The sequence below is a fragment of the Staurois parvus genome, unplaced genomic scaffold, assembly GCF_062004578.1.
Source record: "Staurois parvus isolate SC_StPar_1 unplaced genomic scaffold, SC_StPar_1.0 ptg000059l, whole genome shotgun sequence".
NCBI lineage: Eukaryota > Metazoa > Chordata > Amphibia > Anura > Ranidae > Staurois > Staurois parvus.
The window spans coordinates 5,385,001-5,398,533 of NW_028317855.1; the positions used below are offsets into that span (position 1 = coordinate 5,385,001).

Consider the following 13,533-nt stretch of genomic DNA (forward strand, 5'->3'; position numbering starts at 1 on the left):
ACCCCCTCTCTCCCTCCCCCCCACTCCCTCTCCCTCTCACCCCCTCCCTCCCACTCCCCCCCCCCCCCGAGACACTCTCTCTCCCCTCTCCTCCCCCTCCCTCTCCCCCCTCTCTCCCTCTCCCCCCTCTCTCCCCCCTCCCTCCCTCTCTCCCCTCTCCCCCCCTCCCTCCCTCTCTCCCCCCTCCCTCCCTCTCCCCCCTCCCTCCCTCTCCCCCCTCCCTCCCTCTCTCCCCTCTCCCCCCCTCCCTCCCTCTCTCCCCTCTCCCCCCCTCCCTCCCTCTCTCCCCCCCCTCCCTCCCTCTCTCCCCTCTCCCCCCCTCCCTCCCTCTCTCCCCCCCTCCCTCCCTCTCTCCCCCCCTCCTCCCCTCTCCCCCCCCTCCCCTCTCCCTCCCTCCCCCCTCCTCCCCTCTCCCTCCCCTCCTCCCCTCTCCCTCCCTCCCCCCCTCCTCCCCTCTCCCCCCCTCTCCCTCCCTCTCTCCCCCCCTCTCCCTCCCTCCCTCTCTCGCCCACTCTCCCCCTCCCTCTTTTCCTCTCTCTCTCACTCTCCCCCTCCCTCTTTTCCTCTCTCTCTCTCTCCCCCCTCCCTCTCCCCCCTCCCTCTCCCCCCTCTCTCTCTCTCTCTCCCTGGTGGCTTAGTGGCCTCTTTGGGTCGCAGAGTGGGGGTGAGGGGGCATTTTGGCCACGGAGGATAAGTGTGCTGACACCATCACAGAAATCATCACTTTTATCACTCTGCATGAGTTATTGTCATTTGGAGCACTATTTGGAGGATCTATGTACTTTATTTTATTTTTGAGTGCAATATATTTTGAAATTATATATTTGAGCGGATTTGGTCACTTTTATCACTGCTCACTTGAAGTGGGTATATTTATTTATTCATGGAGGGTTTGTTTATATGTAATGACACACTTATTGATTGGTCAATAAGGCACAGGTTCTGAAGTTTTATCAGGACCTCAGCTCACATAATATTTGAACACTTTTTTTGGAGCACATTGTGGCACTTTATATAGAATTTTGTATCACTCTTTATATATTAGTTACATGTGTGGCTTATTCACATGATATGATATTGGGTTAATATTTTAGGAGCGCTGCACTATATTATCACATATATGGCATCCCTGCAATCGTCAAGAGCTGGAGAATTTATTTTGGGTTGTCCTTTGGTGGTACGTTATGGTAGTAACAAGAAACACACAGCTAAATTAAAAAAAAAATTTTTTTTACTATTTTGGGCCAGTTTTTCATTACCATTTACCACCAAATTAAAGCCCAATTTGTCCTGAAAAAAACAAGGTATTATTAACTTGGATGTACAAAGTAGTTGTAATGACATGTACGATTTTACTAACACATGTCAAAGTTGTAAAATTTAACTTAGGCTTTAAGATTTGTTTTACCCTTAGGTGTGAAGGGGTTAAAAGGAGCTTGGTGCTTGAAATCATTGTTATTCCTCTGTTAACTGGTTACCTGCAAGGAAACATGTGCAGTCATCATTGCTTTGCACAAAAAGGGATTCACAGGCAAGGATATTGGTGCTACTAAGATTGCAGCTAAATCAACCATTTATCAGATCATCAAGAACTTCAAGGAGAGAGGTTCAATTGTTGTGAAGAAGGCTTTCAGGTGCCCAAGAAAGTCCAGCAAGCGCCAGGACCATCTCAGTCGATAAAGTCAATTCAGCTGCGTGATCGGGGCACCACCAGTGAAGAGCTTGCTCAGGAATGGCAGCAGACAGGTGTGAGTGCACCTGCACACAGAGTGAGATGAAGAATTTTGTGGATGGCATGGTGTCAAGAAAGGGAGCAAAGAAGCCACTTCTCTCCAGGAAAAATATCAGGAACAGACTGATATCCTGCAAAAGGTACAGGGATTGGACTGTTGAGGACTGGAGTAAAATCATTTTCTCTGATGAATCCCCTTTCCGATTGTTTGGGGCAACCAGAAAAAAACCTTGTCTGGAGAAGAAAGGGTGAGCGCTACCATCAGTCCTGTCTTATGCCAACAGTAAAGCATCCTGAGACCATTTGTGTGTGAGGTTGCTTCTCAGCCAAGGGAGTGGGCTCACTCACTCAGAACTCAGCTATGAATAAAGAATGGTACAAAAACATTCTCTGAGAGCAACTTCTCTCAACCATCCAAGAACAGTTTTTGGTGACCATTAATGCCTTTTCCAGCATGATGGAGCACTAAGTGGCTTGGGGAACAAAACATTGAAATTTTGAGTCCATGGCCAGGAATCTCCTCAGACCTTAAAGTGTTTCTAAACCCACAACAGTAAAATCAGCCTGTATATGCAGTAAAGCATGCTTGTTATAATCATTGTGGAACCTAAAGGGTTAATCCTCTGCATTGTGCGAAGGCTCTGTTCTTCCCCTTGTTTAAACGGCCACCTCTTATCTCCTGATAAAACAGACAGAACGGTAGGCATTTTACACGTGCTCAGTTTGGTGTGTATTGCTAGAGAGGTTTTTTTTTTCTTAGGAGAGTGCATGTGTTCAGCACAGGGCCAATTAGCACTGTCCAGACAGAGGTCAGGGGTTTTGCATCATCCTAGAGCAAAATTAAAACTCCTCCTATAGGTTTTAGCTAGTGTTTGGCTGAACACTGATAGAAGTCACAACACTGCTTTAACTTCTGATGAGAAAAGGTATTTAGAAGTTTATACTTACTAAAATAATTGCATTTCTGTGTTCTGTGGGAGACCAGATGTAGTGAATGCAGGGTCCTGGGTTTAGTAACACACTAATCCCATTGAGAGTTTGTGGTCAATCCTCAAGAGGCGGGTGAACAAAAAACCCCCACAAATTCTGACAAACCCCAAGCATTGATTATGCACGAATGGGCTGCCATCAGTCAGGATGTGGCCCAGAAGTTCATTGACTGCATGCCAGGGCGAATTGCAGAGGCCTTGAAAAAGAAGGGTCAACACTACAAATATTGATTCTTTTCATAAATGTAATGTAATTGTCAATAAAAGCCTTTAGCACTTATGAAATGCTTGTAATTTTACTTCAGTATACCATAACATCTGACAAAAAGATCTAAAAACACTGAAGCAGCAGACTTTGTGAAAATGTACATTTCATTCTGAAAACGTTTTGCCAGGGCTGTAATGATAAAGCACAAATGGAAGTTCATACTCTGCTAGGTGAGTGCACTTTCATTTAAAATGTTCTATATACCTAGAGGACCCTTTCGCACCAGCCTGGTTTGCTGCAAGATGTTAAACACGTGGATTAATGTGCATTCGTACTACAATGGTCATAAAGAATTTTTGCAGACATAGTGTACCACAATGCACGGTTGTACACACCACCCGCTGCAATGCATGTGCATCTGAGCCTCATTGCCTTAGTGCATTGTGCCTTTTAAAATGAATGAAACCACAACCCGTTTAAAGTGCGTGAATGAAGTGCATTGTTTGTACTGCTGCAGCCCACTGAAGTGCAGAAACAGTAGCTTTTTAACTACTGGAGAGATAATAATATTTTCCATTTCTCATCTCCCACATCTTAGTTAATGTAATCTGTTTTCAAACTTTATTTCCAATTTAATGTTCTTCCCTGTTTCATTCTGAACAGATTTGAAGTAGAAGACATACGAAATGTGGGTGTTTTTCAGAAGTGGTGCATCATACCTATTCTTGGGTTGATTGAGAATTCCTTACACAATGCCACCTTGCTGCATAACTCATTTTGCATTTTGCTTCAGATCCTCCATTCATGTTCAAAAGTAGCAGATATGCTCCTTGATAGCGGTCTGCTGTATGCTTTGTGTAACACACTGGTGACGTTATGTGCTATTGAAACAAGGTATGTTTAAACGTTGCTCTGCAGATGTGTGTATGATAATGCCCAGTAGGAAAATGCATATAAATGAGAGGTATAAAAAGTAAAAGTGCTGTTTATATGTATTAGTTGTTAAAGTGTATGTACAGCCAAATTTTTTTTTACTCTTGAACAGAGTAGGGAAGGGTTCAGTCCTTTGTTAGTTTATTATTTGCTGAGTCCCACTGGGCAGATGTCCCTTTTCTTCCTGTCCTGTAGACGCATTGGGAAGTAGAGAAAATGTTTTCCAAATGAGGCTAATTTTCTTCTTAGATAGTTTTTCCCTTAAACAGGTGTGCCCTTTGGAAAATTTAGTGTCTCCTGTTCTGATGACCACTATAAAATTTTAAATTTCCCATTACCTTTTGTCTGAATGGTAATTTTAAGCAACAGACAGCATGGATTCATGAAAGACAGAAGCTGTCAAACAAATCTGATTTCTTTTATGAGGAGGTGAGCAAAACCTTGGACAGAGGGGTGGCGGTGGAAGTGGTTTACTAGGATTTTGGAAAAGCGTTTGACACAGTTCCCCACACATGGCTAATGTGTAATGTAAAGTCTATGGGCTTGGGAAAATCCGTATGTAAATGGATAGAAGCTGGCTAAAAGATCGTATTCAGAGAGTAGGGGTTAATGATTCATACTCTGAATAGTCTATGGTTGTCAGTGGTGTACCCCAAGGTTCAAGTGTTGGGACCCTTACTTTTTAATATGTTTATAAACGATATAGGGTCTGAGATTAAAAATCCCATTTCAGTCTTTGCAGATGACACCAAGCTGTGCAGTGGAATAGCGTCCTTACAGGATGTCTCCAATTTACAAGCCGACCTCAATGCACTGTTTAATTGGGCAACTATGTGGCAAATTAGGTTTTTTGTTGATAAATGTAAGGTTCTTCACTTGGGGGCTAAGAATATGCATGCACCATACATACTAGTTGGAGTACAACTGTTGGAATCAATGATGGAGAAGGATCTGGGGGTTCTGGTAGATCACAAGCTTAATAATGGCATGCAATGCCAAGCCGAGGCTTCTAAAGCGAGCAAAATCCTCTCTTGTTTAAAAAGAGGTATAGACTCCAGAGAGAGAGAGATATCATATTACCCCTGTACAAATCATTAGTAAGACCTCATCTGGAATATGCAGTTCAATTTTGGGCACCAATTTACAAAAAGAATATTGGGGAACTGGAGAAAGTACAGAGAAGGGCAACCAAACTGATAAGAGGCATGGAGGAGCTCAGCTATGAAGAAAGATTAGAGGAACTGAATTTATTCTCTCTTGAGCAGAGGAGATTAAGGGGGAATATGATCAACATGTATACATTTAGCAGTGGCTCATATAGTGAACTCGGTGTAGAGTTATTCACCCTGAGGTCATCACAGAGATCAAGGAGGCACTCTTTATGTCTAGAGGAAAAGAAATTTAATATCCAAACACGGAAAGGTTTCTTCACAGTAAGGTTTGGATTCTGTCTTAGATACACAGAATATAACTGGATACTAACATTTATAGATAAAGTTGATCCAGGGAATATCCGACTGCCTCTCGGGGGATCAGGAAGGAATTTTTTTCCCCTTCAGGAGTAAATTGGATCATTCTTTGCTGGGTTTTTTTTGCCTTCCTCTGAATCAACTGTGGGTATAGGATTATAACTTTTTTTTTTTTTTTTTTAATGATTGAACTGGATGGACTTTTGTCTTATTTCAGCCAGACCAGCTATGTAATGGCAACCAGGACAGTTGGGGAGGGCAAATCTAGCCAGTGGGGACAGACAGCAATACAAATTTGCCAAGGTTAATTCCCTACCCTGTCTGAAACTGAAAAATAATCTATTTTAAACAAGAAACTTCTTTCATTACATATGAAAATAGTCATGCTAATGATATGAGACTGAAGCTTCACCTGCTGGCTAAATAAAAGACTACAGAATATTAATATGCAATAATTCATATTTACCTGCTTACGAAAAAATTTTTTTGTTTAAATTGTACTTTTGATTATTTACCATATTTAACAAAGCTATACATGCAAAACCAGTATACCTGCCCTTGAACTGTACAGATTTTGCATTATTTCTCTACAGACATTGAACTATTTAATTCAGGAGAGATTTTTGTAGATTTACTGTGCTGTGGTATGGTTTTTGTTTGTTTGAAATAACATTTTAGTTTCACATTTTGTTATGTAAACATGTAATTTTAATCTTGAGCACATGGTACTGAAAATAAAAACTGGTTCATACATGCCAGTGTCCTCATAGGGTTGTGATGCCCAAAATAAACAGTCATTCAGACCACTTCCTTCACTTAGTTTGTCTACGTCTCCTCTTGGCTCTGAGAAAATGTATTTACTAGTCATAAAACTGCTTGAATTCTCAAGGTAAAACCCCAAAACAAATCTTTACAGAATTTCAAAAGGAGGGCATCATCACCCCCCCCCCCCCAAATGTGGCTGCACAACTACAGTAAAAACCTGGCTTAGACTCTGCCTTTGAGGCAGCCAGTTTAATCTGGCGAAACCAGTTAGGCGAAACTCCAACATGCACCCAACCTCTTCCAGGACGCAAGCTGTTTCTTGTATGATGCAGCTACCGTTATGAGTACTTAGAACCTCCATGGGCAATACTGGGTGGCTTACCCTTGCTTTGTGATTTCATGTGGACTTGGCTATATGGCCCTACCACTATATGCTTCTTTTGCCATCGTGTGTTTAGACTTTCTTATCTGCTGGTGTGTGAGGGAGGAGTTAACAGAAGTCTTTTGTTATGTATCTGCAGTTGATGGGGGCGGACATCTATAGTTTGGTCTGCCTTGACTGCTCATTTTTTATATCCTGTGGACCTTTGTGCCCACTGAATATATATTTAGGGTATCACCAGCTGGGCTAAGGAGCTCCAAGTGGGAATCCTTTACATTTTGTCAAACAGATGATCTGCATGGGATTTTAACTCTGCACACTATTTTCAGGAGCCGATTGGAACATATACATCTCGAGAGACTATTGAGCCACCATATTGCCTTTGAGTTTTTGAAGGACTATATATCTATATTTTTGTAGTTGTCTGCACCTCTTTTGTTCAGCAATCTTGTGATTCTCATGAACTTCTTACATAGAAATGATGTCACATATTTTTGCTATACATAAGATTATTTTATATGGGAAAAACTTGAGAAACGGCTGTTTTTGTCAATGATGTTATAATGTGTTAGTCTTTGATTTTATGGTATTATATTAAATAAACTGTAGTAATATGCTTTGGTCAGGTGGAGTGTCTAATTGTGGAGAAGTAATATAAATAGCATATCAAGATATTTTTTTTGAAGATTGGCTAATATAAGGAGGTAAGCCAGGCTTTTACGTAGTTTTGCATTAATTTACTAGTCAGCAGCGCGGGTGTAGAATGTCCTTCGCCTTCAATTATTATGAATCTGTGCAGGCTGAGGTCATTCTGTACCTGTTCTGCTGCTGCCTAGTGCATAACTTATTCAGGGCTAAATGGGAGATGTAAACATAAACAAAGTATGGAAAGCAGTGGCAGTTTTCAGGACATTCTGAATGAATTGATTAAAGAAGTTCACATTTTAACAAAAAATAATAAATGCACATTTTTTGCAGGTAAAAAATGTGCATTTATTTTTGCTTCTGGAAGCATGTAATGCATTGCACCAGCGATCAGCACATAGCTTTTGCCATGCAGGTCTCAACCTGACCTGTCAGTGTATCTGGTTGCTTGTATATCATGTATGGGCAAGCAGATACTGACAGGAAGGCTCAATTAACTACCATGGCGCTATGGAGTGCCGTGGTAGTTAATTGAGAACTACAAGCCAGCAGCCGCAAAGGCTGCCCAGACTTGTAGTTTTCCCATTCACAGAATACTGTGAATGAGTGATGCTGCCAGGTGGGCGCAGTCCCACTCGGCTGTGTTTTTTTTTTAAATTGCGACAGCTAGTGGGATTGAGAAAATCTCTCCCGCTGACTGTCAGCGGGGATCGAGGGGGTGCAGAGGCCAGTTTGTTTCGTAACATGTTACAAAAGGTGAACCTATCCTTTAAAAACAATGCGCATGGGCCCTTATATACATATTTATTTATTTAATCATCACTGTAAGAGAAAATTTACTTTTTTTTGATTGTGTCTTCTAGTATCTCCCTGGATGAATACATTTTACTTGCCTGTGATTTACAGCAGCTGCTGATAGCTGTCACAATCCATGCCTGCAGTTCCTCTGGACCTCAGTATTTTCGTATTGTTGAAGATTTAATTATACTACTTGGATATTTGACTGAAAGCAAAAATGAAAACTTACAGTGTACGTTTTTTGTTGTATTTGTACCTTCACATGAGATGGGGAAAATTACATTGTAGTTGCCTTTAAATTCTCTCCTCACTGGTCTACCTCTACACAGGCTATCCCCCCTTCAGTGTTTTATGAATGCTCCTGATAGGCTAATACAACTTACTAACTGTCTGACTGCTGCCCCCCTCTGCAAATCTCTTCACTGGCTTCCCCTACCCCATCCTATAAAATTCAAAATATTAACACAACTTACAAGGCCATCCACAACATTGCCCCCAGCTACATCACCAAGCTCATCTGCAGATTTTGCCCAAATTGTCCTATCTGCTCTCAAGACCTCCTGCTCTCTAGCTCCCTTGTTACCTCCTCCCAAGGTCAGCTCAAGGACTTCTCCAGAGCCTCTCCCATCCCCTGGAAATCCCTGCCCCAGTATGTCCTTTCAGCTCCTACCCTGTCCGCATTTAGGCAATCCTTGAAAATTAATTTCTTCAGGGAAGCCTATCCCACCTTCACCTAAGAACTGTTCACCTAAGAACTGTATCTGAGTCACCCCCATTAAATCATCCCCTACAACTATTACCTTTTGTACCCCCCCCCCTCTCCTTTTAGATTGTAAGCTCCATGAGCAGGCCCTCCTATTCCTTCTGTTTTGTAATTGTACTGTTCCCCCTTTATATTGTAAAGCACTGCATAAACTGTTGGCGCTATATAAATCCAAAATAATAATCATGATAGATATGGGTCAACTTTCAGCATCTGTATACACAGTCCTTTTAACCACTAGAGGATTTTGAGCATACAAGGCATGCCTGAAAAAAATATAATTAAAGTGTGATTAAAGAGAATACTTTTTTTGTTTTTATATAGAGTGGAGAGGGATTATAACACCTGGTATTTACCCCTTTCACCAAGACTGAAAGTAAATCCCAAATTTTGGGTTGTTTCCAGAAAAGGAATAGAGGGAAAATCTTCCAATGGGAATACTAGTTCTGGTGAGCTTAGTGAGAACCAGGTGTTTCCCTTATTTTAGACTGACCACCTCTCATTTCTTGTTTTGGCTATGGTACAGGAAGTGAAAGGAAATCCCCCAGTGGGGCAAAAAAACTGACAAGGGTTATAATCTTCTTTATTCTATCCAAAATGCCTTTAGCTCTACATATGTAGTGTATAATGGCCGTAACTCACTCTCCCATTGTGAAACCACAGAGATAGCTGGCCCCAGCTCTGTGTTACGAGAGCCTGCATAGCAGGTGCTGTACAAATGAAACCTGCAAACAGTGAAGATTGGCACATGCAATTTTGATTATTATTGTTACAATGTGTTTAGACTAATCCCTTTGTTCTTCATATAATGTCAGTTATATCAACATGACAAATAGAACAAAAAAAACTGTTAGTTCTAAAATAGCAAAAATTCATATATAAAGTTTTGTTCCGTTGCGTTCAACAAATGCACATTTTTTTTCTCTCCTGAACTGCCTGCAATGTAAATGTATTTTGATGCCATGAGTTCTGAAAGCATTTACATATTATCCTATAAATGTTATTAGAAAAATCCATAATCCGGATTGTAAGTTGTTTTTGCCTTTTTTCTTTAGAAATACCGTATATTTTTGCTTTAGGTGATAATATTTAATCTTATTTCTTTTTTTTCTATGTAGGCATGGCAGTTTTAATGCAGTTCAAAATTTTGCATTCAGCTATTGAATTTATAAAGACTACTTCATATCAAGATTCCCATTCTGTGAGCAGCTTCAGCCATTCTTCTCATTTTAAGCATCCTAAAAAAAGAGGTATATCTGGTAAGTGAGGAAACCACTTATAAAAAGTAATTTACTTCAATGAACAATGTAAAAGTACTAATTTTGTTTTCATACACCATTACACCCTCACAACACCACTACCAAAAGCAATGTAGCTGCCTGAAGCTATTGTAAAGAAAGGGCAATTAAAGCTTTTTCAAGATAATACCTAAACTGAGGAAGCTGTTTAACTATATGATGTGAATAATAGTAAGGGAATTTAAAGAGGAGCTCCAGCCATTTTGGGGTTTAAACACTGTAACTGCTGACTTTTAATAAACAGACACTCATCCAGTGATGTACTCACCCAAGCCGTCCCTTCCCTCAGTCTTCTGTCCCCGGTGCTGGCATCTCAACTTTGGGCACCTGACTGTGACAGCTTGTGGTTTCACAGTTGGGTGGCCACTACGCATTGCGCAAGCCACTCTGTACATTGTGAATGGTCCTGTAGTCTACTGGGATCTGCCCCGTGTCCCAGAAGACTGTGGGAAGGGAGGGGGGAGGAGAACGTCCGCTTCTGATCACCTAGGTTGTTGGAGTGGAAGTGGGAGAAGGTACCTGTCAAAATCAGGTACCAGCTCCCCCCCCCCCCCCAAAAAAAAATAGTACCATTCAGGGAAGAGGCGGGGAGCCTTAAAGTGGAACTTCCTCTTTTGGGTGGAGCTCCTCTTTAATCAGGCTGTGATAATAGTAATGTAATTTAATACCAAAAATCAAACATATTCCTAATATATCAAAAAGTAGACGTTCAGAATGTTCAAAGATAGTATTTGTTTTTTGTTCTTGTTTACTCCAGAGATCCTTTTAACTTTAAATTTGTGGATATACTGATGTCAATAAAGGAAACACTCCTTCAGACATCTCAGGATAACACTCAAATAAATGAATAAGAGAAGGTACAGCACTGTGAAGCTATCATGCACACACATGGAGCTAGTGGTGTGGTGTGGAGTGTCGTAGTCTTGGAAAGATTGAGCTGACATATTTTAGTGCTGGTTAAGCAAGCATGCTGTGTGAGTGATTTTAATGGCTTTTGTTTTTAACTTTTAATGAATCCATTGCACTATGGTGGTCTCCTCATTCCTCTTTCATCCATGTACTGTATATGAGTGTTATCTTGAGATCTCTGGAGGAGTGGTTTCTGTATTGACAGCGGTTTATCTGCTAATTTCTTGTAAAAGCTTGCTAAGACCTACTTAGTAATTTAAAAGGATAGGTGAGTCTTTGTCTATGGGGAAAGTGTGTCTGTGGTGGAGGAGTTAACACCTTATTTTCTGGTGTAGAGCACTGATTTGAAATGGACACTTTATGAGCTTATCTGAACTGCTTACTGCTATTGCTGAACTGGATCTGCACTTTGAATTGCAATGCTGTATGAGAGAATTTCATTCCCCTGGGAATTTTATAATGACCTTTTTCTCGCCTGTTGTCTATACACTTTATATTGGACATTTTTTTAACTCAGGCAAACAGCCAATTGCTATTGTAACGCAGAATTTCACTTTGAATTGTATTGCAGCACTGAGATAGTTGTACTCCTTAGGGGGTTTTATATGAATGTTTTTCACCTAATGTCCATGCTCTTTTATGTTTTGGAGCATTTGTAGCGCAGATTTATTTATAACATATATTTTGGTAAGGTTCTATTGCTAGGTTTTTTTTTAGCGCTGTGTCATATTCATTTTTCATGCTTATATCCCTGTACACCCGTGTGAAGGAGTATCTTCAGCCACCTGGGATGCACAGGTGTTCCATGCTGGGGTGTGCATGCAACCATTGTCTGTTCTTCTAAAATAATGGGAAAAATACAGGAAGAAAAAAAACACAGGTCATCCTCCTCACTCCTTGGTGGCCAAAGCAAGAGAGCCAGATTCTAGACTTTAACCCAGCTTTCCAAAGACCTGTGACAGAAGTTTTTATTATTCCAGGGTGTAATATTTTAAAGGGTGAATTCTAAATGATGCACATTTTTTGGTTCTCTCAAAAAAAAAAAAAATCATTTATCTTAAATGAGCTGTAGCTGAACTAACGAGAGGATGTGTACACACACACACACTCTGCATGTAAATAAACTTTTATTCTTAAAAAAATCACCATACAAAAGGGTGATGCGAAGAAATGGACAAAGCCATACATCATAGCGTTCAACAATATATATGCAAATCAAAAAAATCATATACATAAACTATTCAGATTCTTAAAAAAAGTGTTCTCTTTACATAAATATACTTGTAGACTGAATTTTGTATGGAGTTTTATTGATTTGCTTGTATACTTATATATAGATATAGGAGGATGAGAGCTCAGTATTGATTTATTTGTATATTCTGTGCACATATGATATTTTTGTGTTTTTATTTTTTACAAATAAAATTAAGTGGTAGAAAAGTGCTGCTAGAAGTTAGTAAGTAGTTAGTAGTAGTTGTAAATATTTTTTTTATTGTTTAGTTGGTGGTTAGGCAGGGTGATGGGAGCTTTTCACTATATTTTATTAATGAATGTGGTGATGTTAGTAGCACTGGGATATATATAATTTTTGATTTGTGATCATGTTTTCTAAAACTTGATATCTTTTAGCTGCTCATAGATTATCCTTTGCCCAGTCCGACCCACTACTGATGACCATGCGTTCAGTTGCCAGCAGCGAGCTTACAGAATTGATGCACAGAAGAATGAGTCAGGAAAATCCAATAAGGGCCTCAGAATCAGAATTTGTCCAACGGTTACAGAGATTAACTGTCCTGTCTGTCAACAGGTTAATTTACCAAGGTATTTCCTATTCAGAGATCTCAGTTTTAAGCTTCACATTAAAATAAGTAACATAAAGGACTTATACATTATGTAAAAATGTATAATGCATGCACCTGCCTTCATATTTTATGCCATTTGTGTACATTATGAGAGGACTCTAAAATAATTCCTACCAACACTTAAAAGTGTTGATCACCTTTTTTATTTTGCATCTTCCTCAGTCAGCTGGTGATATTAATGGTGATTCTATCATGTATAGTTTGTCTTTTTTTTGTATGTATTTTAATTATGCAGTGCTAACTTTTCCACAAAAGCGTGAACCTTGGTATTTAGTGTATACAAACCTTGGCTATTAAGCTTTCAGGTCAAATACCTAATTTGCCCCCTGGTATCCCTCAAGGCAACCTGAATGCCTATTTACTGCTTTTTGAGGCACCTACAGTATGTTACATTATTTCCAAAAGTGTGAAGAGGTCAGTGTATGAGAGTTCAGGTTTCTCCCAAGGTAGAAATTTCCTACCTGAGCACTGTCAGCTGACAACAGACACCTACAGGCACTGTAGTTACTTAATTGAAAGTGGACCTGATGTGCAGGCATTTAGAGGTGGTCTGTGTGCAGACAGTGCTGGACTATGTTCACAAGATGTCCTGGTTTGCAGAATTTAAGGCGCACCAAAGACCGTGTCTTTACATCTGCAAGTATGTGCATGAATCTTCAGTGCCTTTTCTTAACCTCCTCGGCGGTATGATTCTTTCCGATATTTTGCGCTGAAAGCAGTACCATTTTTTTGCATGAAAATATGTAGTTTTTTATTGTAAGCTGTAATTTTTAGTAATAA

The 13,533-nt window shown here is 40.1% G+C and overlaps 1 protein-coding gene across 1 annotated transcript in view; it reads left to right on the forward strand.

Annotated features, from left to right (window-relative positions):
- LYST (lysosomal trafficking regulator) overlaps positions 1–13,533 on the forward strand; it is a 310,685-nt gene that overhangs the window by 169,744 nt on the left and 127,408 nt on the right. Inside the window, exons 25-28 of the mRNA XM_089668582.1 lie at positions 3,593–3,823; positions 7,987–8,153; positions 9,803–9,943; positions 12,521–12,712. Coding sequence (XP_089524708.1) covers positions 3,593–3,823; positions 7,987–8,153; positions 9,803–9,943; positions 12,521–12,712 — 731 coding nt within the window. The remainder of the gene's footprint in view (positions 1–3,592; positions 3,824–7,986; positions 8,154–9,802; positions 9,944–12,520; positions 12,713–13,533) is intronic.